Genomic DNA, 23,221 nt, shown 5'->3' with positions numbered 1-23,221 from the left:
AAACAGTCCGGACGTTGCCTCTGGCAGCAGAGTAGCTCCCCCAACTGAACTCCGCATTGTGCGAAGCAGTGTTTCGCCTTGTCCTGAAACTGCTGTTCATCCATTGAATGAAAGGACATCAAGCTCTAATCTTATGCAAGAGGGTTTCCTTTCTTGCAAATAAATCCAACAGGTTTTTGGTGTGTTTCCTTTCCTTAAAGAGGAGCTGAAGCTTAAGGGTTCTCACATTACTTTTGAACTCACGAGGAGTTTGTATCTTCCACTTAGCACTAGTGACAGGTAACTGCTGGTTTGAACGAGTGTGTGCGTGCGAGGGAAGGAGAGTGCCACAATGATTTCTCTGCCCTAGCAATCCTCACAGCAACCAAGATCCTACTTTTTACCTAGCATGGCCTAATTAAATATGCACAGCAGCTCCTGCAGTCCATCCCAAGGCGGTTATGAGTCTGCAACCCTCTTGGCTTTCTTACCACTCCACTTCTTCTGCCGATCTCCACTCCATCCCCCATTTTTGTTAACATCTGCTCTGAAATTTGGAACACTTGCTAATGCCTCCCAGTGAGTTTAGTGGGTCATAGTAACAGGTACTGTGGGTTCTGATTCTGTCCTCTTGGCCCTCTCAAATGGACCAATGCTGCCAGCTGAAATTTTGGCTAGAGAAGGGATGGAAGCCTGCTGGCAGCCAGGTTTTGTTCATGAGCAACCAACCCTGTCTTGTCTATGAAAAAGTGCATGGGAAAGCATCTTAAGAACTCAAGCTCTGAACACACTGATCATAGACCAAGTTGGATCTGAAACCAGAAAAAGCTTTATTGGAAAGGTACAAAACAAACGCGTCATTGCGGCTTAAAATTTACAGCAATAAATTAACATTGTGTTTGTCAAAAGAAAAAAAGATTGGACACACGCACACACAGTGTACACACCTGACAGAACAGCCACTCACATTACTTGATATATCAATAATTTATTCCATAATAAAAAGCAGCACAAAAATAAATATTGAAATGAAATCAAATTGAGTAAACCACAGAGGATACAATGGACAAGTGATTAAAAAAAAAAACACAGCAGATTTGTCTAAGTTTTTAGGGATGGGGAAGAGAAGCAATAGGATCTGCCATCCATGGAAACACGCTCTAGCCCACCAAAGCATGTATTAAAGGTTGTGGGGGAGGAATCCACACTTAAAAAGGCTTCTTTCCTTAAATATTAAAATCAAGTAGTCATAAAGCTTGAAGGCACAATCCCACACATGTTCAGACAGAAGAAAGCCCACAAACTCCTATGACTCGTTGGGGCATGCTGGGATTTGAAATCTTTTTTCTGTCTAAAATGGGTAAGATTGCACCCTAGGTGAATTTTTGGGGAGTAGGGGGCTAATTTTTTGAGCTCTGTGGACCCACCGGTAACCCAAACTCCTTTTGCACTTTTCCCATGAATAAACCCCCATGCCTGGCTGCTCTACCTATTTTTTCAGTGCCTTCCACACATGCTTTTCCCCATGCAATCATCAGTAATTTGGTTTATCACTTTGACATATCTAAGAGCCATTCAATGCATTACGTGGATCGAAATGGTAAGCTGATGAAGTAGAATTTGAGACTGAACCACTGGTGGGAGGGCTTTTTAAATGCTCCCCTGTGTGTGTATGCATACACACACACACACACACCTCCCTGCATGTAGTATCATTAACATACAAGGGAGAAAGATTTAGCAATCTTTGGAAAGGTTCTTTCCCTAATGTTCTAGCATTATTACCTGCAAAGAGCTCCTATCCCCCCAACAGGGTTCATTCAAAATTAGCCTCCACCACAACAGTCAGTCTATTAAATCCAGAACGCCATCAGTCTCAGTAGCTTGAATATTGTAGAATAGTCATTATGCTATGCTCAATTTTTGCCAAAGCAAATTTTCTCTTGGCCCAGTCAAACAGCAGCAGAGACCAGGGCAATCCAACCGGTTAGCTGTTGGACCCGTACCCAAAATCTCCTTGCAGGTAGTCAACTGACTACCCATGGATTACCATTTATCTTTGGATACTTCTGTTTAGCCCTTTCACCTGTGCCTCTTACACATATTGAGACTGAAGGTGAATGTGGAGCCCACGAAAAAATCTCAGTGAAAAGCAGAACTGGCACTGGAAGCCCTGTTGGCAAGGCATATCTAACGCAGGCGTCACAGTGCGTTAGGCATGCACACGCACGCCTGAACCCCCACCACACTCCGAGAGCTGAGCAGGCCGAGAAGTGCCAAACATGGCAGAAAGGCCCAGATGATTAGGCCCTCGTGACGTGAACCCAGTGTGGGACAGTAGGGCCACCCCAGGGGCTATTCCAGGGCCTCTTTAAAGGAGACACCATCCACCGGGGAGTTCTCTTGAAAGCCTCACTGAAAACAAGCAAGAGCTAGAAAGGAGCTCCCCCATGGCATGGCCTATGAGAAGCCAACACGTGCTGGTTCTCTTTGCTTGCCATCTGAAAACAAAACCAAGAACAAAGGGATGAAGAAACGAACCGGAGGGCGAGGTGAAGGAGGATGGGTGAAGCCTTATTAGAGAGTACACGATGGGCATTTTGTAGCGTAGTAACCCTTACACTCCAAATGTATGCATACACCCATCCGCAAACCCACATGTGCAATCACCATAGGTGGTAGTTCGCACACATCATTGCTCACAATCATGTGCCTCCTATGTGAATTATGTAAGGTGGGCGGCATCCCTAAAGCAAGAGCTATCTGCATGTGGAAGAACGGTTGCACAAACAAGTGCTCCTCGGGTGGCGTATGACACAAGCCACACAGCTCTCCTGCAACTCCCATTATTCGAGGGAGGGAGTGGGACTTTTGCAAGGCTCCCCACTGTCTGTGCCCCTGAAAGGAGGCTGCATCGGCTGGGTAATACTGGCTTCTGCCCCGGCATCCAAACAAGCCAAGATGAATGACAACTATGGCAAAAGTTTTCAGACTCTTTCCATCAATAACTGCATGTCTTTTTGACTCCTCTGGGCATCGTCGGAGAACTAATCAGCTTTTTTTGCACCTTCTCCAACCCTGCCAGAAACAGGCATGCATATATTTATATATATACACACACACACACACACACACACTATTAAATAAGAAAACTGACAATATCACACTGAAAAGACCCAGTATCCTTTACAAAAAAATCTGTACGATAAAATGTATATAATTATGCATTTATTATATATTTATATATCTATATATATCTGTATCTATACGTGTATCTCTCAAATATTTTCATGTGGTCCTTATATTGATATCCAATATGGATTACCTACCATGACTATGGTATCAACAGCTTTAATTATGCCTTAGGCCTCTTGCTCCTGATTGAACTGTAAAGATACACAGTCCCAGTTTTTTTGCTTGGTTGTGGTTTACCCAACAGAAGCTACTCTTGGTTCTCAAGTTAACTACTGAGAGAAGGCACAGTTACCCTGCAAAGGATTACTGCCTGCCTTAGGAGAAATTCTCCCTAGCAGAGTGCTGGTCAAGTGGTGGGGAAAACCAACCCTACCTTTTCAGCTTGCTGTGCCAGGCCCATCAAGTGACATGGCTTGTCCTGATGCTATGGGCATGACAGCATGAGTGGCTTACGCGTTTCCTCAGGACATTCATCCATCCATTGTGGTAGCTTAAAGGAACGTGGCAGCGGAGGTTGGGGTGTTGGCAGCTGCTGGGGAGGAGGTGAAAGGAACACAGCAGAGAAGTGGCAATGTCCAATATGGGGAAGGTCCAACATGGACATGGGCTACCTACTAAGAAGGGCTCTAAGCACAGCTGACAGGTTTGGCTCCCAGCAGTTCCCCAGCAGGAATTCTGCAGCAACTATTTGATGGTTTACATGCCATGAAACAGCAAGCAATGGGTCAAACACACTGTGTATACAAACCCTTAGGGTGAAATCCTAGCTTCACGGGTCACAAATAGGATTTCGATACAGCTACAGTCATCAAGATGTCTATCAGTTTTTAAATATTTTAAAACCAGCTATTATTTGTCTATGCCTCAGTTGCAAGCAAGCACCACTCAAAAATGGTAAATTCCTTTCTTCACGTTGACTGAACGTGTTGCACATCTAACTTTGAGATGAGAAAACTCCGAGTTCCATACTTAGAGGGTTTGAGTGCTGCAGGCTACTCACTAATCAGATGTTACCATCTGCAGAGCAGTCAAGGACAGGCAGATGAGGAAGGCAGCAGAACAATGGGATGGGTAGAGTAGTTCCTCCTGTTAGTGATGCATTTCTTCCCTAGATATGGCAGCTTTAAGCTTGGAGTTAGAAACTCCAAGTCTTTCCTTTCTATGAAACTAAGATTAATTCTACCCCTTCATTTTCAGAGTTTCAGCTATGAGATGGTCCTGGACTGTGGAGCCAGAACCAAGTTTCCTGCTTGAGAATGAATCCTGGGGTGACAGTGACATACACGAAGTGCTCAGGCATCCTTAAATCCACACTGGCCATTTCTATTTGTTATATTAAAGCCCTAACAGTGCAAGGATTCTAAATCCTTTCTCTGCTGTAAGAACTCAAGAAGCTTGCAGAGGTCCCAAGATTTTCCAAAATACATCTAAAAGGAGATAATAGTAATATATAATCTCTTTTTTTTCTTCTTCCTCAACTTCAGCTGAGGGAGTCAAAAGCAGCACAGGTAAACACAGAACATTAACTTGCCTTCTAGAAGGTTACAAGTACAAATGAGTTAATCATGACTCAACAATAAGCCACCAAAGCAGTAGTCTGGGATTAATTTAAGTCTCGCATAGATTACTGTTGGGGGTGGGGGCGTCCCCCATGGTTGTTACAAGACTGTAACCATCGATTTTATTAACGCTTGTTAAGAGTATACATGTGATCTGGCACTGGCATAGGAAGCTAAAACTATTAGATGACATGAGATATTTTCCACTACAAAAAGTATCCAAGTATAAATCTACATTCGCCCAACCTCCTCTGGTGCTAGACCACACGTCACCGACCCCATTGAGGAAGTATGGCCTCCACTCACCACCAATGGTGGGCAACCGAGCAACCATGGATCGGGCAGACGACTGCTCCCAATTTACCCCTGTGGAGGCACACTTGCAACCAAGGATGGGACAGGGACCTAGTCCCCTCACTGATGCCAGCTATGTGGGCACATACTCAGAGCTTCACACCACCATCACTAAAATATCACCCTGCTGTGGTAACCAGCATCTAGAAAACAGCATCTTGACCTCAAACCCACGTCATACCCAGGGGAGTATATTATATGAGGGAGCATCGAGACAGCCCGGCCCGCGCCCACCATTGGTCCTGCTGCTGCTCTCTTGCGCAGAAGAGAGGGACCCCAACAGATGTTGCAGGTGAGACACTGGGTGTCAGAATGCTTCTTCATGTAAAACAGTGTTCTGCCATGTGTGGCTTCTGTTTGTAATGAAGATGTTGTTACTGATATTTATCAAATGCTGGTTACTAGGAGCGAGTGAAGGAAAAAATTAGGATAGCTTTTCCTCTGGCATGCTTACTGGGGGTGCTTGTGTGGGGAGTTATCTTCTGTGGGGAAGCACTGAAAACATTAAATATTACATTAGCGATTGAGCCCCTCCGAAGGATCATAACTTGGAGAAAAAATGAGCAAGCAGAACTCTCTCTCAGGGTCCTATTTAAAGTGGGAATAAGCAAAGAGGTGACTTGCACAAAATTCCATTTAACCTTAAACCTGCTCTCCCTTTCTACCTTCACCTTGCTGACATTTTAAAGAACCTCATTTACAAAGTAGCTTTGGCCATCAGCCACTCCTCTATTCCTTAAACAGAGGAGTCCACAATATTCTGCTTTCTTCATCCTCCTCCACAAGAATAACCCTACTTAGCCTGGAACAGTTCAAGACACATGGCTATGCTTTCTGTCATCTGCATCCTTCACATACATACACATGGAGGTTTCCACCCCTCCCTGCTTCCAACTGCCTCTCCTACTTAGTACTAAGCCAATCCAAACTGCAAACACATATCCCAACCAACTTTGCTCAAATAATCCCAACTTTTAAACCTTGAGCATTCCTTTGCATAATGCATATGCCCTACAGAGTTTTTAGAGTATCTTTAGGACCACATGTCCTTGGAGATATTTGGACCCGTAACTACAAACCAATCTACCAAAGAAAATTGTTTTGTTTTCACTGCCCTCTCATGTTTGCCATGCATTACCTCTTGATGTTAAAGAATACCATAAAAAAGCACCATCAAAGTCAGAAAGATTATAGATCTAAGGTTATGTGTTGTTTCTGTGGCTTATTTGCATCTTTTTCCCTTCTCTTGCAGGATTTCTAGCTCCTGAGAGCACCAATCCCTACTGTACCAGTTCCTTTTCTAGTTTTTTTTTTCACAACATCTTCCCACCCCACCAACACACACAAATCCCATGCTTTTCTTAATTGCTTCCCATTTTTTCTTCCCCGCAGCACTATGGGACTTGGATTAAAAAGCTGTTATTATGAGAGAGTTACTGGACCAACAACACTAAATAAAAAAGACAACCAATTCACAGGCACATAATGGGAAAGCAGCTAACATTTTTGCATTGTAGATGTTGTTCCATTTTGCTAGGCCTCATGGCACCGGGGAAACATGAGGGAAGGGGTGGAAAAACAGTCACATCAACTGGTAAACAAGGGATTCACCCATGAAGCCTTTCTGTAAGTGGAGAGAAGAGACCTGACCCGACCCCACGACATTCTGATGAACTCTCTGCTCAAGCTGCTTTATATCTCTGTGATGGATAGAAAGGTGGCCGTGACAGGACATTCTTCTTCTCCTGATTCTTATTTTTGAAGGGAGGAAGATGCTGTTTTCTTCATTCATTCAATCATTCATACACCACAGCAAGCAATTCTGATCATCCATTTCCGGGTTGTTCGGTTTCATTCAAAAACATTCCAGCGCATTCTCTAGTGTCTTCCCCCAGCTGGGGAGCTGCCTATGACTTAGGCTATGAGGAAGAGCTGTGCAAGACCCTTTGAGCAACTCATACTACTAGGTATGGAATCCAATGTTGGCCACAAAAGACTCACAGGACTCAAGTCGCACAGCGGAACAGCCAGTTATGTTTTCCTTTGGAAGAGTCCACTTGGTGGTCTTGGAAAAATGGACTTTTGATTCTACAGAAAGGCAGGCTGTGAAATGGAAGTAGGCTCCCACCTTCCCTTCCAAAAAGGCTGCTAGTTCTCCCACCACGGACACTAGGATGCTGCTGAAAATGGAACCGAGCCGGATATTTCTGCTGATTTCACGATAGTGATGACACTAGTGGTAGCCACTTTGGTTGGGGTGATGGGACCCCGGGCGACTGTGCGGGCAAAGGTTTGCAGCGCTTCATACTTGGAGCGCAGGGCGTCCAGCTCCAGCTTCATGCTGCTGTTTTCCCGGGCGAGTTTCTCCACCTCCTGCTGCAGCTCCACCCGCTGCCTCTCCAGCTCCTCCTTCTGTGTCACACGCTTGATACGGCAGCTGGCGGCGTAGCCCCGGTTCTTGAGTGTGCGCCGCCGCTGCTTCAAGCGGATGACCTCTTCTTTCGTGAGACCCCTCAAGTGCTGGTTCAGCTCCCGCACAGACATCGACACGAGTTCATCATCGCTTAGCACCGGGGCGTTCTCTCCTGACTCCTCCTTGACCTGCAGACACCAACGGCACAGAGGTAATGGGGGGTGCAAACCAGCATACAGCCTTGCCATTCTCTATCACTGCTGTCCCCACCTTGGCAATGTCCAGGTACTACTGCCATGGGCTTACGTGGGACTGCCCTTGAAGGCTGGAAATCTCACAGTTCAAAGGAAGGCTGCACCCTTTTGACAAAGATCAGTCAAGAAGAATGTATCTTCACTGGTTTCTCACTCCAATTCAAGGTGCTGCCTTGGATATGATCTAGAGTATTGCATATGAAACTTTTTCCATATGAAGATTTGCTAGAGTGGCTAGAGAGCACATTAGAAATACTTGCAGGTGCCAGGGTTTCTTTGTAGCAGGCTGGCAAGGGGTCCAGATCTCTAACAGCAAGGAAAATTGCAAGTAAAATGAAAGTCTCTGCTTGGGCAAGCCTTTATAGATCGCTTATCTCTAAGCCCCAGTGTTCTTTTCCTGCATAATTTCATAGGATATTGACTGATTATCCTTTGCCCAGGCCGTTAGCAGCTTTACTGGCCACTTTGAGAGTTTTGTATTAGAATCCCTGATCAGGCATATATTCAGGCACTGCTTTGCACATATACATGGTATGGCTCATGGAGAGCAGTAGGAAATTGATTGAGCCTCCAGGCCACCAATCTGCATCTGGTTCCTTCCACTGAGCCACTGTTTGGTATAGCGTTCACATTTCCAAAATCCTTACCTAATACTGCAAAGTTACATCCATCTACTACATTTTTAGAAAACTAGTCGATTTTATTATTTCACAAGTTAACTGTCCAAGTTGTTCTTGTAATTACCATAAGTAGCAAGCCTGCCAATGTTAAAGTATCTTTTCTGCTGTACTAATGAAGTCATTGCTTTAAAAATGCTTGGCCATTATTTGAGAGTTTTTAATTAAAATATGACTAGCCAACTGAGCAAATTTCTTTTGACCAGTTAAATGCCCAGTCTTAGAAAAACTGCAAATTTACGCTGTACTCTTCAGAGCACAAGTCATAATACATGCATGGGCCGAAAGCTTGGCCATTTTGCTTCCCACTGTAGCACTGCAGTCTAATACTAGCTGAAGGCCAGGAAGCAGTGGAGTAGCTCTTTCCTTCCTCTCCAGAAGTCACATCAACCTCAGGATGTTATACAGGAGGGGTTTCCCGTGTCCCTCTTCCTCATGGAATGAAAAGGGAAATGGTTCAGATGATGATACAGAGAAATTCGTGGCCATATCAGGACATCCAGGAAATCTGTTAACAGACTTAAGCATATGAAATGGTCCTGTGTAGACTCAGGCCGAATCCATGTAACCTGAACCTGTTGATTCAGTTGTCGGCAGCTCTCTTGGAAATCAGGCAATCTCTTGGAAATCTTCTAGCTCACAACCTGAAATCCTTTTAATTGAATGTGGGAGGACTGAACCTGACTTTTGAGGCATTCTATGAGTGTGACGAGCACAGTACTATGGGCTCGTACTTGTGATGTCACGAGTGTGAGAAAACTAGAGCTTACAGATACAGAATCTCCGATCCCACATTGCAGGTATCTTTTTTTTAATGCTAAACTATCTTCTGAAGGCAAGTAAAGCTGCATCACCTCTGAGCAGCCAGGCAAGAATCATGACAATGAAGGCAATAATTGAGAAGATCCACCATCATTAGAGAACGTGAAACAAGTAACTTGTTGGGTTAGACCGGGGTCTATCTAATCCAGCCTTTTATTGAAGCACTAGACTCTCACCACAGGCACTGAGAAAATATTACAGGCAAGTTAGCCAACTCTTCATCATGAAAGTTTAGTGACCTGTCCATGGGGCAGGGCAGCGGGGAAGAGAGACCAGAGCGATCCCTCTCTTCTTCACCAGTCCATTAGGTAAAAGTCAAACTTTTAAATTAGACTAAGAAGTTAATAGGCTACTAGCTGCACAGCAGGCTGTAACATTTATGGATAGATTTATGAGGCTGGTCTAGCCCAGCATTTTACTGCCAAGAGCACTGAGCCAGAAGCCTCTGGAAACTCACAACTGGGTGAAAGCTTCAGTCCATGGTGAGTCCATTCAGCCACCACTATTCTTTATATTTTTGACGCTCTGGCTTCGAGTGTGATTGCTTACATGGCCAAAACACCAGCACCCGCTCACCAGAGGGAGGTAGCCGCAGGCTTGGAGAAACCTTGAGGTATGTGTAAGAAGAACAGCAGCAGAAGCAACTACTACTACTACCACCCAGGCAGAAAAGCAGGGGGAGAGGAACAACCTAAAGATGATTTCTCGTGCTCAAGGGCCACAGGATGCTAACCAGCTGTGGGGAGGTGGTAACAGGATGGAAGGTGGTAGCTGGGATCCTGAGCAGAAATACCACACTGCAAGATATTTTTGCAGGTCACACTGTGCTTTTTCTTCAAGTAAACTAAACTTTGTCAACTTACCTTTAATGCTTTGTTCGGCTTTGGATTAGTCGTCATAACCTGGGCACAGTCTCCTGGACAGAACTGCTCAGAAATTGCAACTGGAAGGGAAGGGAAGAAAATGGGAGAAAGAAAAGAAAGTGGCAACAAGTTAAAATATTGTGCAGGCTTAGAGAAAGGAAACACATTCAGAAAAGACATTCAAAAGAGGACATTTCTCCTACCCATATGCTATATTTAGATTCAAAGAAGATCACCTCTCCTTTCTATGTAATGTCTATTTGAGATGACACTTCTCAATTTTTTGAACTCTTCCCCCATTCTTCTAAATGTACATCATTTCAGCAAACACATAACCCTGCTCACTAACCACTTGGTCCTCAAGACAGCAGCAATGCATACCTACACCCAAGGAGACTATATTCTACATGTATAAGGATCTGCAAACTGGGTCAATAATCAAAAGTGGTACTAGGAGAGGCATAAAGAGCAGCTTTATCCAAGGCCTGATACTAAAGCCACAGGCTAGGAAACATTGCAAGAACAATGCAGGGGTTCTTCCTGGGATCCTTTCTTCCCAGTTCAGGCAGGGATAGCAAGGCCTTGTTGGAGAAGGGCTGAGCCAGATCCTGCTGAGTTAGGACAGAATGCAGGTAGTGGTCTGTAGCTAACAGTAAGACAGCAGAGAAGGCTGTCAGTTGCTCAGACCAGGAAGGAAGTCTTACTTGGGAACCCTGTGTATCAAAGAGAACTATCTGGTTTGCTCTGACCTACTGACATAGAGGGGGGCTTTGGTGTGGCTAGTTTCCTTCCAGCATTGATCAGAGCCAGGGAGTAGGGGGTGTCAATACAGTCTGAATACCTGACAGATACCCCCCAGGTTGCAAGTCTGAGCACTTCCAGGAACTCAGTTCCTGTCAGGACCAACAGGAGCACAGAATAATCAGCAAGATTATTCTGCAGTGTTCTCTACCAGTTCTTGGTGAGAGAAGGAAGGCTTGGCTTGTGGCATCTGCCCCTCTCAGAACTCTGCCTAGGCTCCCTCAGGATTCTTCACGGTCCCTTAATGACAACTACAGCCTTGAAATGAAAAATGGGTGACTCAATAAAACCACCTCTTTTAAATGTAAGAGCTGGATTTACAGAAGCAAGGTCAGAGGAAGCACTAAGGCACCAAGATGCCTGTTCCTGTGTGTGCCACCTGCAGCTCACAGGTCCATTATTTTGATCTTACCTAGGCGTAGGCTCTCGCAGGCCACAGAGGACCTTCCCTATCCCCAGTGACCCCATGCAGCCATCCCTGGTTCGCAGGTTTGGGACATTTGCCAAGGCCTGGAATTAAATCTTCAAGCTCATTTTAAAAAAGTACTGAGGGGCGAGTGGTTCTGAGAACTTGCATTCAGACAGCAGGGGTGTAACATCTCTGTTCAACTCATGTTTTCCATTTGCCCACTTCACCCAGCAAACTGCTTTGTCGTCACTGGGCTACAAATTACAGAATCTGAGAGTTTCTGCAAACCCTTGAGAACTAGCAGAGCAACTTGGCAGCACACACTTCTAGCAGGTTAAATTCTGATCAAACACATGAAGGAACACATGAAGAAGCCACCTGGCACACACACAAACCTCTGTTCTCTCTCTAGCTCAGTAGATCAGACACTTGATCTCTCTGGACTACTGATGGGCGATGGGCGAGGGCTGGTCTTTCTCAGCCCTCCTAGCGGGGTCCATTTTAGGTAGAGACAGCAGGGAGTGAACTTGAATTCTTCTATTTGCAAAGCATGTGCTCAGCACCAAGCTTTGGGGCAATTCTGAATGGCTAGGAGACCGAAGGAAATATGGGCGACATTCTCACTGGTTAGGCCAGGAAAGGCTTGCAGATAAGCTAAGCAGCATTCACTCAAGAACAAAAAGGCAGGTCGGTTCAATCCATACTTGGTAAGAAATAAGAGTGATGCTGTGGCAGGAGAGAGAAAGGACTGTGGCAGTTAGAGTCCCAGCTCATGGTTTCACATACCCCAACCTTCATACTCCTTCCCTGCAACACCCTTGTGTCCACACAGGCCAATAACAACTTTAGAGCATAAAAGTAAATTTTACTAGTGACTGTTAACAAGCATGTCACTAAAATGTCTTGACAGCAAATTGAATCATCCCTGAACCCCAAACAACTGATTTGAGACATGGGATTTCTGAATTCAGACTGTTGCTTCCCTGTCTCAGTTCTGTTTTTCCCATTATGTTCCATAAAACCTATTTTTCCTTCCCCGATCTTAACAAATGAAGCTGGTTGCTTTATCTTATATTTGCAGTTTTTAAAAAGCATGCAAATATTATCTTAGAAATTTGCACAGATTTATTCCAATAGCAGAAATCTGGGGATATGGTTTGAACACAGACACAAGCAGAAGCCAAACAACAGCCTAACTTTTAATTCTGCATCACCACCCTGCAGAAAGCTCACCAAAAACAACTGGACATAGCCTCCTGTTCTTTATCTCTGACCCTACAAGAAGATTTAAAGCAGCCATTTAGAAAAGTGTACAAACCTCTATATTCTCAACCCCTCCTGCCCACCATTGCCCACATTTTAAAAGAAGGCATGCCTTTTAAAGAAGAAAGACCGATGCCGCACAAATGACAAGATGGCAAAACAAGAATGAACAGGTTGCAAGAGAAAAAATGCAATGTCTTTCTCACTTGGTAAAGGTCCTCTCACCCTAAGGGCCCTCTCGTCTTCTCAGCAATGTGGAGATGTGACACGACAGCAATGCCCTTTCCCCCTCCCATCTCTCTGCTGAGGACAGCTGCCCTTCACTCTCACCTCAGGTACACTTAAAACTACACCCCTTTAAAGCAGCACAGGAGACGGTCTGCCTGTCTAGACCTCAGTGCAGAGCCTTCACCTGCATCACACCGCGCGGATGACACAGTTGGAGCAGCTGTCAAAGAGCCACGTACCTACCACTGAAACAGAGGGCAATGCAGCTGTGACATCACAGCAGCTTCCTTTCCCCTGCCAGCCTGGGCCACAAGAACCGAGGGGCTGAACACGAAAGGCTGTTGCGCCTAAGCACCACAGTCTCAGGGAGGCTGCAGTGCCAGACACATGAAACGGCAGGACTGTCTGGCCAGAGCGTCTCCTCCTCCCTCTGCCACCCCGAGACCCAAGGAGGAGAAGAAAAAACTTGTCTCCATCCACGTCTACATCGTGTCACACATTCTAATCATTCACAAAAAAGGGGGAAAAAAGAAAAGATACCCAGCCAAAGCATCCCAAGCATGATTCCCTTCCGATAGTTGCCATGGTGACCTTGGGAAAGTAGCCAACCCCGAGACGGTAACCATAGAAACAAGAGAAGCCCAAAAGCAAATCATGACTCCAGGTCATCTTTGTGCAAAAGCATTGGGAGGATGGAAGGAGAGTCAACAAACTCATTCATTCCAGGACACTCTTGGGGGAGGAAAAGGAAAGGGGCAGAGATGGGTGGAAGCAGGGAGAGAACCTGAATGGAAGGCATGTGGGGGAAAGGGGCTGGCTCAGCCTGAACGCCTTGCTTGACTTGTGATGATCAACGCCGTTAAGCATCATGTGGTATGTGCATAAAACTGAAGGCACGAAGAAGCTGTTGCTCCTTTGAAAGAAGCAGGAAAAAACCCTCTTGTGGCCACTGGTCATCTTGTGGTCCAGCCTCTTCTCCTCAAGCCACTCCTATTGAATAGCACTCCCCATCTGTGCCCATGACCCTTGTGCCCATAAGGTAATACAATGACGTTCCACCTGAGCACGAACAGAATGCATTCCTCTCACTGCTAAGCAGCTGCAGCAACACGCTTGGCACTAAACAGGAAGGCTCCTTTAAGAGCCTGGACCACACCTGTCTTTTAAAAACGAGGCTCATCTCCCAGCATTCTCACCTTTGTTCAATGTTTAAAGCTTGCAGAGAAGACAGCAGTACAACTGTAGCACTGGCCAAATGCATGCAGGTACTCTGTACTTGACTTCATCTGCTAATCTTTGTAAGAAGGAGATCAGGGAAAGCAGACAGAGGACACTTGTTGGAGAAGGAGCAACTCTGGCACAAAAACAGTCATAACGCAGAAGGCAACGGGGGGAAGAAAATCAGAAAATATGTGGCAGTGCAAAGGCTCTACAAGTGTCAGGGCACTGCAGGAGGCTGTTCTCTATATTTTACCTGAGAAAGATGTTCTGATTGTGCTATAGAAATAACGGTAATACAACAGAGGATTCTGCAGTGTCCTAAACTTCACACTTGGAAGGAAGGGACACATGGCAGTGGACCTACACAAGGAAAGGCAGTCACATTGACCCAGACTCCATTTCATCTTTGGAGGGGAGCTACTGGTTTAACGAAGCCGGCACTGCAAAGGTTCGTTTCAAAGATGAGAAAGACAAAAAGGCAGGGCAAGTGAGAGACTCTCTGCTGTCCGAGGCAAATGCCAAGATGGTGGTCACACGGCATGCAGGGCTTCAGTATCCCAGTGACTCCCCAGCCACTCCCTGACTCCTGGAATCTGCCACTTGGGCAGCCGCCTCACTCTGCCAAACAGAAGAGCTGGCCTTGTGGAAAGAGTCAGTGGGGTGGCACCATACAGATATGCAGGAGGAGAGCTGGGCAGGCCAGGTTTAAGAAAGCAGAAGAGCTGGGGGCAGCCAAGATCAGAGGTACAGAGCCAGAGAGGGCATGAGTCACAAGCAAGCCACATAGTGGGAAGTAAGATAAGGCAGGGCGGGGCTGCAGAGAATACTGCAGCCTGCCTAAGCAAGCTGGAGAAGAGCCCAACACATTACCTTGGACTTGTGGAACCCTTCCCAGGCCCTCACTCTTGCCTTTACCGCTCTCTTCTCCTGCCCTCATGTTTGGACTTTGCCATGGACCCCCGGAAGAAGCTTTCTTCTCACTAGTCCAGCAGTTTCTTTGCAGAAGATAGACTGTGTAGGTAGCAAAGACATGGAATCAAGAGCCTCGGGTTGCTCTCTTGGAATCTTTTCAGCGAGAAAATCAAGGAAGCAGAGTGGAATGTGGCATGAAGGAAACAAGCTGCAGTTCCCCTCCCTATCCGTGTGTATGTACATGCACGCACGCGCAGGCACACAGAGCATGCCTTAGGCCATGCATCCCTTCACTGCCATAGCTATGCAATGAGTCACCAGCTGTTTACAGAGTGGGAGAAAGCTCACATTCCCACAGAACCAGAAACACTTCCTTCTTCTCCTCCCATCTTCCCTCCCTCCTCCTTCCTCCCCTCCCCACCCCACCCCAATCCCTAAAAGGAGAGGGATACACTGGAGTCTTGCTGTACTTGGCAGAGTTCTACCAGAAAGGGGAAGTTAAAAAAACAACAACAAAAGGAGGGAGGGAGTGGAGGCAAACCTCTGGCCACATCCCACCAGCAGAGACAAAATGGCTTTTGATCCGGGATAGGAAAACTTCAAAGTACTAACCACTGTACACCCACTGGTTGATGGAAAAGCTGGCCCAGCACTCCCAGAGAAGAAGGAAGAAAGGCGCAGGACCAGTAAATGCTGAGTTGTCTACTTTCCCTTTGCCCCCTTAGTTGGCTTTTTTTTTCTTTTTTGGAAAAATCCACTGGGACCAGAGAGTGCCCACCTGCTCATTAATGCTTGCACATGGTTTACACTATTCAAGAACACACAGGAAGCAGACACAATGTGGTTGACTTCTGTTTAAAAAGCAAACCAACTTATTCTGCTAGCTGACTCATGAGGCCAGATGACCGGCCAGACCAGTTGTTCCCTGACAGTTACCAACCGCCACAGTGACAATCACCCCTGCCAAACACTGGAGCCAAAAGCACAGATATGTAGAGAAAGTCTGGCTTGGTTCTCGGTGGATCTCAATTAGCTGGACTGCACTCACTGGGATGCAATGCAAGAGATGGAAATCCTCACCTCAAACACTGAGCTCACAATGGATTGGCTGCTCACTTACTCAGTTATTCATCTCCTTCCACCTCTCCTTCGGGGAACTCAGGACAGGGCAGATGGCTGCTTTCTTGCCCCTTGCATCATCTCGGAAAGCTCCTGAACTGGGCTAAAACCCCTCCACCCTGCTTTCCTTGTAAACATTTTGGCACAGCGGGAAAGGCATTCCTGAGCGCATGCCTCTATTTTCTCTCACAGAGAGTAAGCACACTTATTAGGGAGTAAACCTCCATGGAACATAGGATTGCACTGTCATCATGCTTTGCTCGTTACTAAAGGAAAGTAAGCTACCCTCCAGTGTTTTCCACTTTTGTATATATTTTGAAAAGTTCAGCTGAAAACTATCAGCTGAAGACCAAAAATGGAACCACAACAGCGTAAGACTTTTGCAACTCAGTTCCCACAAAGTAAGGACATTTTCCACACACTGCAGGAGGGCTGAGTATAGGGAGAATCTTCTTCTCTAGCCTTCACAGGTGGTTCTTCTACTCTACCAATTCCCTCTCTCACACATCTCCACATTGCCACACCTCTTTCACACAACGAGAATAAAGCAATGCTTAATACTGGCAATTTTGAGAACCAAACTGGAAGCATAAGAATCCATCGTGTGTGTCTATGTGTGGACAGGGAAGAATCAGGAACACAGGTGAGTCACAGTGCTTACTGCTCCAAAAACAAGCAGTTGGGAGAATTCACCCAGCTGGTCAGGTTCCTGTTGGCAGTTTCCCGTGATCAGAACAAGCAGCAAAAACAAACAAACCAACCCAGACAGAGACCGGAGCCACCAGAGTGAAAGTGTTTCCACCAAGGCACAGCTCTGGGGAAGGCTGAATGAGGATCTGAGAATTTCTTCCATGGTCTGCTAAGCAGCCTACACAGTTGCTGCAGACAGCTTGTGTTAAGGGGATACAGCAAATGACGGGGTGGCAGCATATCTATGCATTGCACAACACAGATTGGAAGACATCCACAGAAGACGTTAGTTAATGGAAAGGTATAAAGGCAGTGTAACCCAACCAAATCTACACAGCAGTCATTTGTCCCTCTGGCCTAGTCTGATTGGCGGTGGATCTCCGGGGCCTTCAGCAGAGGGATTTCCCAGCCTGAAATCATTTAACTTGAGTTTTTCTGCATGCAAAGTATTTGATTGCTAAATTAAGGTTGCTATAAAAGTACAGTTCTTGTTTGCCTGTTCACGCAGGTGCCTCCAAATCTGAAGCCTGGTTCTTTTGCACCCAAAGCAAGACACCTTCCCAGGCAATAGCCACTGGTACGGCTCTAGAAAGACCCTACGTGTCTACAGATTTTTCTCCAACAAAAGCCATAATGGAGGGCTGATTTCCTGGACGGATAGTGGGTTCGCCATTACCAGTTTTCTCCTGCAACATTCAGCTACATTGACCCCTAAGTATGTTCCAAAGGTGCATCCGCAGAGTAATGATCAGGCCTGACCACAACGCCATGTCAGCTGAATGTGCATTTCCTGTTATCTCCAAAATCTGCTCCAATGTGCCCTAGGTCTGCAGTTGGTGAACTGAGGTGGCAAGGCTTCACTTGAAGCAGAATCTGGCAGAGCCAAAGAGAGAAATGTAAAATGAGCTCTTGGAGGACGAATCCTACTGGATCGAAACGCAGAACGGGTAGCTCAGGACCCTCAGCCGAGACACCTGCACTGACTGAGCTACCATCCTCAGTGCCTGCCCTGGGAAAGGCTCCTGGTGCGTTGCCAGTTAGAGGGGCACGTTGCCAAAAGCAGGGTACTGATCTGCCCGAGTTTACAGATGCTGAAGCATGTGAAATTTAGAAATAGTTATGATTTAAACAAAAATTCAATACATCCCACTATAGATGGGAAGACTGATCAGGTGTGTATGACTGTACAGTCTCGTATCCAGATGCTGTTACTGGGCAACTTCAACGCACCCACTACTGTCCCTACTCCTTACAGCTTTTTATCTTGAAGCTGGACTGGGACTGGACAACATTTCACAAGGCAAGAACTATCCTGGTGCATCGGCCTTCTCCAAATGCCTGGAACGCAGTTCCCAGTCCCCTCCAGCCACCCAGACAGCAAAAGCTGCCACACACCAAGAACCCATGTGCAAATCCTACAAACAGCATCAGAATGAGATTATGCTACATAATAATGCAGGTTCCAAGGCCTTATTATGGTCTAACCTACATAAAGGCGGTAGAAGGAGAGAAGAATTGGTGGGGCCTCATAATAGGAGTTGTTGGTCTTTTTGAGAGCTTTTCTAAGTTATTTATTTTAAACCATTTTACACTAAATCATATTACAAGGCATTCTCCGGCTCAGCAGACTTGCTTTGCTGATGCACTCTTCTGCAAAACTTTCCAACTCTGACAAAGCCCCTATTAAAAAAAAAACATTTCAAGTTTCTCATTCAGTGTCTCTATAGGTAAATACAGGGTTAATTATTCCTTGCCTGCAGTCCTGTTGAGGTTGTGTGCTGCCATTGGGTAAAACAAGTGCCCGTCATGTTTAGGAAGTGACTGCAAGAGGGAGGGCTTCTCTGCATTATATCTTATCCATGGAAGGAAGAAAACACAGCAAGCTGGTTTCCACCGGTACAGAAGCAGCAAGGTAAATGAATTAAATATTAAACCAAAACAGGCTGGCTGGGCTAGTAGTCTGAGCAGGGCTGCAGCGTCAAACTAAGAGGGTTTCAGAATCCAACAAAAAGATGCACAACTTTTGGCTATCAGAAGTGGGAATACTCTATTTTTGCTTCTCTACCTTCTTGCAAGTTCTAGATCAAACAGTAAGCTAACAAGCAGAACGGCTAAAAAAAGAACAAAACAAAAATGCCATCAAGAGAGTAGAGGTTCTCTCTTATTTGCATAGTTTAAAAGGTTTTGCTTGCTGTGTTAATTTCAGATTTGCAAAGGCCTCTTTTACTAAAAATGTCATCAAACACGCTCCCCTCTGTAGTTTTCTTCCTTTGGTTTTTGGTTTGAAAGGGAAAGAACAGTACTGGAAACTAATCTCTTAATCAGAAGCCTCTCAGAGCTATCAACAGGGAGGTTCCTCTGCCTTGTTTTTGAGCATTCATAGGATACATTTTTGAGGTATTTAGAGCTTCTCACACTGTCTTAGTCCTTAGCAGGGGACAGGTTCATCTGTGGCTGTCATGGTGGCTACCTGAAGCCTCCCTGTTCAGGGACAACATGCCCTAAATGCTACTTGCTGGGAAGCAACCACAACAGAGAAAGGTTGCAGTCAAGGCTTGCTTGTGCGTTTCTGAAGTGCATCAGGCTGGACACTGTGGGAAGCAGGACTGCATAAGCCTTTTGGTCTGACAGATTGGCAGGTTGGTTTATATTTTGAATGGGTAGGCAAGGTGACGCCCTCCAGATGGTTTGGGCTACTACTTCCCATACACTCAACCAGCATGGCTAACTGTCAGGGATGCTGCAAGTTATATCTGGGCAGTATCAGGCCCGACCCATGCTTAGCAATGCCTTTGTGAAGCTATGAGGTTTATCCCCATGTTGTAAGAGGGAGGCTGAGGCTGTTGACGAGACCAAGGTCATCCCGCAGGCACCCACAACCCTGTAATCACTCCTCACCGTATAAGGCGGCCTCCAACCATGGAGTACTCTCAGTTAAGAACATTAAAAGGGTCCTGCTGGATCATCTGCTCCAGCCTCCTGTTCAGACTGTGACTAAACAGCTGCCAACACGACGTGTGCAACAGACCATCCTGCCGAAGTTTCCCAGCAACAGGTGTACATTTGTATATTGCCTCTAATCTGGATCGCTCTGAGCATCATTCCCATGATTTCTAACTTCCTGAGCACAGCACATTTCTATTCATAATAGAGTTGAGGTTTGTTGGCTCTTTTAATTATGCAGTAGTTCCCAGTGTTGGGTCCCTGGATGTCCTAGGGACTACAGCCAGCAGTCAGTGGGTGGGGATGAAGGAGATTTAGATAAATGAATCTCAGTGCTGGGTCCCCCAGGTAGTCCAACTTTATGTGACCCAGTGCTGGGAAACCTTGATTTAAAGGAAAAGGTTTCAGGATTTACTGAAGATTCTTCCTCCCAAGTTTTCTACCGTCTACTAAACAGTGCTTTCACCTGGCAGAACAGCATAACCTTTTTCTCTTCTGCTTAACTCCTGGACAGGGGTCACTGAAAGGTAGACTGTCAAAATGCATAGACATATTGCAATTAAAATAGAATTTCTTACAAACCCAGGATTTGGTGGCAATGCTGGCTCTCCTAATTTGTTTTTGCTTTTCACTGGTTGATTTTTTTCTTAAGAGTCACGATCTTTCAAAATCAGAAATGTCCTTTTTTTTTTTCTGAATATGGCAGGACCCTAGTGGCCACAACAAACAGAGTTTCAAGGCCAAATCCCTTTCAACCATGCCACAGCTTCTGAACTTTGTCCGATTTTTCAAAGCACCGAAGCTTTGGTATCTCATTCACAAACGAGGGTTAGAGGCTTTAACAGAGAAACACCATGATTTTTTGTAATGTGCAAAGTGAGGAAGTGCAACTCATGACCCTCCAGATGTTTTGACATACAACACACATCATTCCAAACCATTGTCTAAGCTGGCTATAGCTGATGGGAGCTGTTCACCAAAGCTGTCCAAACCTGATGCAAATGGAACAGGCTAGTACAGTGTTTCCCCAACTGCCAACAGTTTGGGTATGATTATAGGCATTGTCCTGCAACAGAAGAAATGTCCAATTAATATTTCCTCCAGACATCCCTCCCTCCCCTTTGCCTAACCTGTCACGGGTAGGATTTCTTGCCTGGGGCTTCCCAGTGACTGTCAGCAATGGCAGGGGTAGTATCATCCCATCCCATCCCCACTCTCAAGATTAACTCGACCCTCTCGAGCAAGAACAACAGGGGCATTGGTAGAGTTCTCCCTTGTGTGTTTCCCCGCTTACTCTCATTTGTGTATATCATGGAGCTTGCATAGGGCACAGAAGAGCAGATCCAGAAAATAAGAACTCTAGCAGACCCCTTTCCCACACAGAAAGCTTTAAAAGCCCGTGTCTTGCCTTGTAGAGATCCTACAATAACGTTTAAGAGCCATACCAGGGGCCAGACTGGGCCTCTGGCTGATTACATACTTGACCATAGTCCAGTATAACTAGGAGAATATAAATGGGATGCATAGTTTGTGCTAGTATTAACTGTACGGTTTTGAAATCCAAGGCCTTATGAGATCTTTGGATGTCTCATGGATGACATGTGAGAAGAGATGATTAAGCAACACTCCCTAGTTAAAGATTTCAACAGAGAGCCGTGAAAGTATCACTGATTACCAAAGTTAACAGGAGTTAAAGGATGGCAGAGATTAAACAATCTGGAGAAGGATAAATTCCCTCTAGTTTTGCTATAAGAGCTGCAATGCCCCGTTCAAGCAACTGTCCACCAGAGAGACCTGTTGCATGTATTCATAAATGTCTGAAGTCTGCTCTGTCTGCAAATGGGATGCATGGATATTAGATTGCATTCTTCTGACTTTTTTGAAGTCAGCCGGCTGAGATACATGAGACAGGCATGCATGTTACTACTGAACGTGAGAAGAGCACAATGACCTAGAGACATCTTATATCTAGACTATTCAGGAGTCATTCTACTGACTCATTCAGCATGGCACAGAATACACGTGTGGGTTCAGGTCCTTGAAACCAAAGCTAAACTCCCTCAGCTCTGCCTCATTCTAATACTACAGTGAACTTAGGCACTGGCTAGTGAAAACCCTTTCAGCCACTCACGACTCCCAGAGCAGGTAAGCACAGGTTATGCATGTCAGAGTGCACAGCCCCACCATAAAGCAACCCCCTTACAACCCCCCTCCACAGCCATTCACGTACCCATCCATCTCAGCCTTGCTTCCATAAGCAGGTCAGCAGGATTATTCCCTAGATTACCGATGATGGGAGGCTGAGGTTCAAATGGCAACATCTTGCCACTAATTCTGCAATGAGTTCACTGCAAGGCTGAGACTAGATTTGAAACCAGGGGCTTCCTGGCTCTTAACCACATTAGGCTTTTCATACACTTGAATTTTCCCAGAGAAGCATGTGTGCAAAAGAGAGATAGAGAATTCTAACAGTAGCAAGAAAAATGTGTACTTTGCTTACAGAATTACTACTCTGCATGTGAATATATAACATTTGCAATGTATGTTCCAGAGAGATAAGTTTGTTAGGTCACAACAAAGAACCTTGTGACCCTAGAAACCTTATTGCAGCATACATTTTCATGGACTAGGGCCCAATCAATCTTAATATTCTAGGTGGTATGATTAAAAAATACAGAGTCCCTGTTGCATTTCATGGCCTTTTGGCTCCTACTATTCATGAAAATGGTTCTGTTGATACCTATGGATGTGTATAATATGACAATGAATGGAAAATATGTTGGCTTTAAGGTTGTCACTAGGCTGCTCAAATTAAGCCGCAGCACTTAACAGTAGAGCAATATCAACTTGGCAGATCTCTGCCCTGAGGAGCATAAATACATGCACTCTTAAAAATTACATTTATACGACCAGGCACCCATTTTGTCACTTGCATGCAATAACTTAAAAATCACCTCCAACTGACCAATTCGGGAACACTTTACTAAAGTGAGACCTAATGGGGCTTTCCCTTCACCCCCTTTCATGTTCTCTATCCGCTGCACATATTTATATTTATAAAAAGGTGGCTTATAAAATAACTCATGATTTTTGTGGTTTTATCGCCCCAACCAGAGCACATTGAGAAATACATAGAAGTTGTTCATGTATTGCAGCAATGGTAGCTTATTAAGTATTTGCATATATAGCCACACTGCAATACAAGTTCTCTCAACCTGATATAACGCACAGGCTGGTTGTGTCGATAAAATGGGGCAAATGGTGACAGGAAGCTAAGTGTATGTAGGAGAATCTGAGCTTCTTGGAGTAAGGCAGGGATACAAATGAAACAAATGGGCAAAGTGATGTTAAGTGAATTTTATAATCAAAATAGCTATCAAGATATTAGTGCTTACAGGTATTCTGTAAAATGTAAGACGGAGGGGGCAATTTGAGAGCTGATATTTAGCAAGCAGTGCACTGATCTTTCTGACAAGCAAATATGTAATCTCTCCCATTCCAGTAAGTGTGACCTACACA

General features: G+C 45.3%; 2 protein-coding genes across 7 annotated transcripts in view; one reads left to right on the top strand and one right to left on the bottom strand.

The window, feature by feature from the left end:
• Window positions 1-785: 785 nt before the first annotated feature.
• Window positions 786-23,221, bottom strand: part of MAFK (MAF bZIP transcription factor K) — a 24,002-nt gene continuing 1,566 nt past the window's right edge. Inside the window, exons 1-3 of one of the 4 annotated variants that reach the window (XM_044433770.1) lie at window positions 20,695-21,908; window positions 10,117-10,196; window positions 786-7,688 (exon numbers count right to left, since the gene is read on the bottom strand). In XM_044433770.1, coding sequence (XP_044289705.1) covers window positions 7,257-7,688; window positions 10,117-10,152 — 468 coding nt within the window. In that variant the 5' untranslated portion in view covers window positions 10,153-10,196; window positions 20,695-21,908 and the 3' untranslated portion in view covers window positions 786-7,256. Of the gene's footprint in view, window positions 7,689-10,116; window positions 10,197-11,721; window positions 13,966-14,908; window positions 15,293-20,694; window positions 21,909-23,221 lie in introns of those variants that run through there. The other 3 variants (XM_044433769.1, XM_044433771.1, XM_044433772.1) reach the window with 3 other exon arrangements.
• Window positions 18,617-23,221, top strand: part of LOC123025221 (lysosomal alpha-glucosidase-like) — a 32,079-nt gene continuing 27,474 nt past the window's right edge. For 2 of the 3 annotated variants that reach the window (XM_044433763.1, XM_044433768.1), the window contains exon 1: window positions 18,637-18,671. The gene's annotated coding sequence lies outside the window, so the exon portion shown is untranslated. Of the gene's footprint in view, window positions 18,672-23,221 lie in introns of all 3 variants that reach the window. The other variant, XM_044433766.1, reaches the window with a different exon arrangement.

This window comes from Varanus komodoensis, unplaced genomic scaffold (genome assembly GCF_004798865.1).
Source record: "Varanus komodoensis strain SLA01 unplaced genomic scaffold, ASM479886v1 scaffold26, whole genome shotgun sequence".
In the NCBI taxonomy this organism is placed as follows: domain Eukaryota; kingdom Metazoa; phylum Chordata; class Lepidosauria; order Squamata; family Varanidae; genus Varanus; species Varanus komodoensis.
This window is presented reverse-complemented; position numbering and strand designations above follow the sequence as displayed.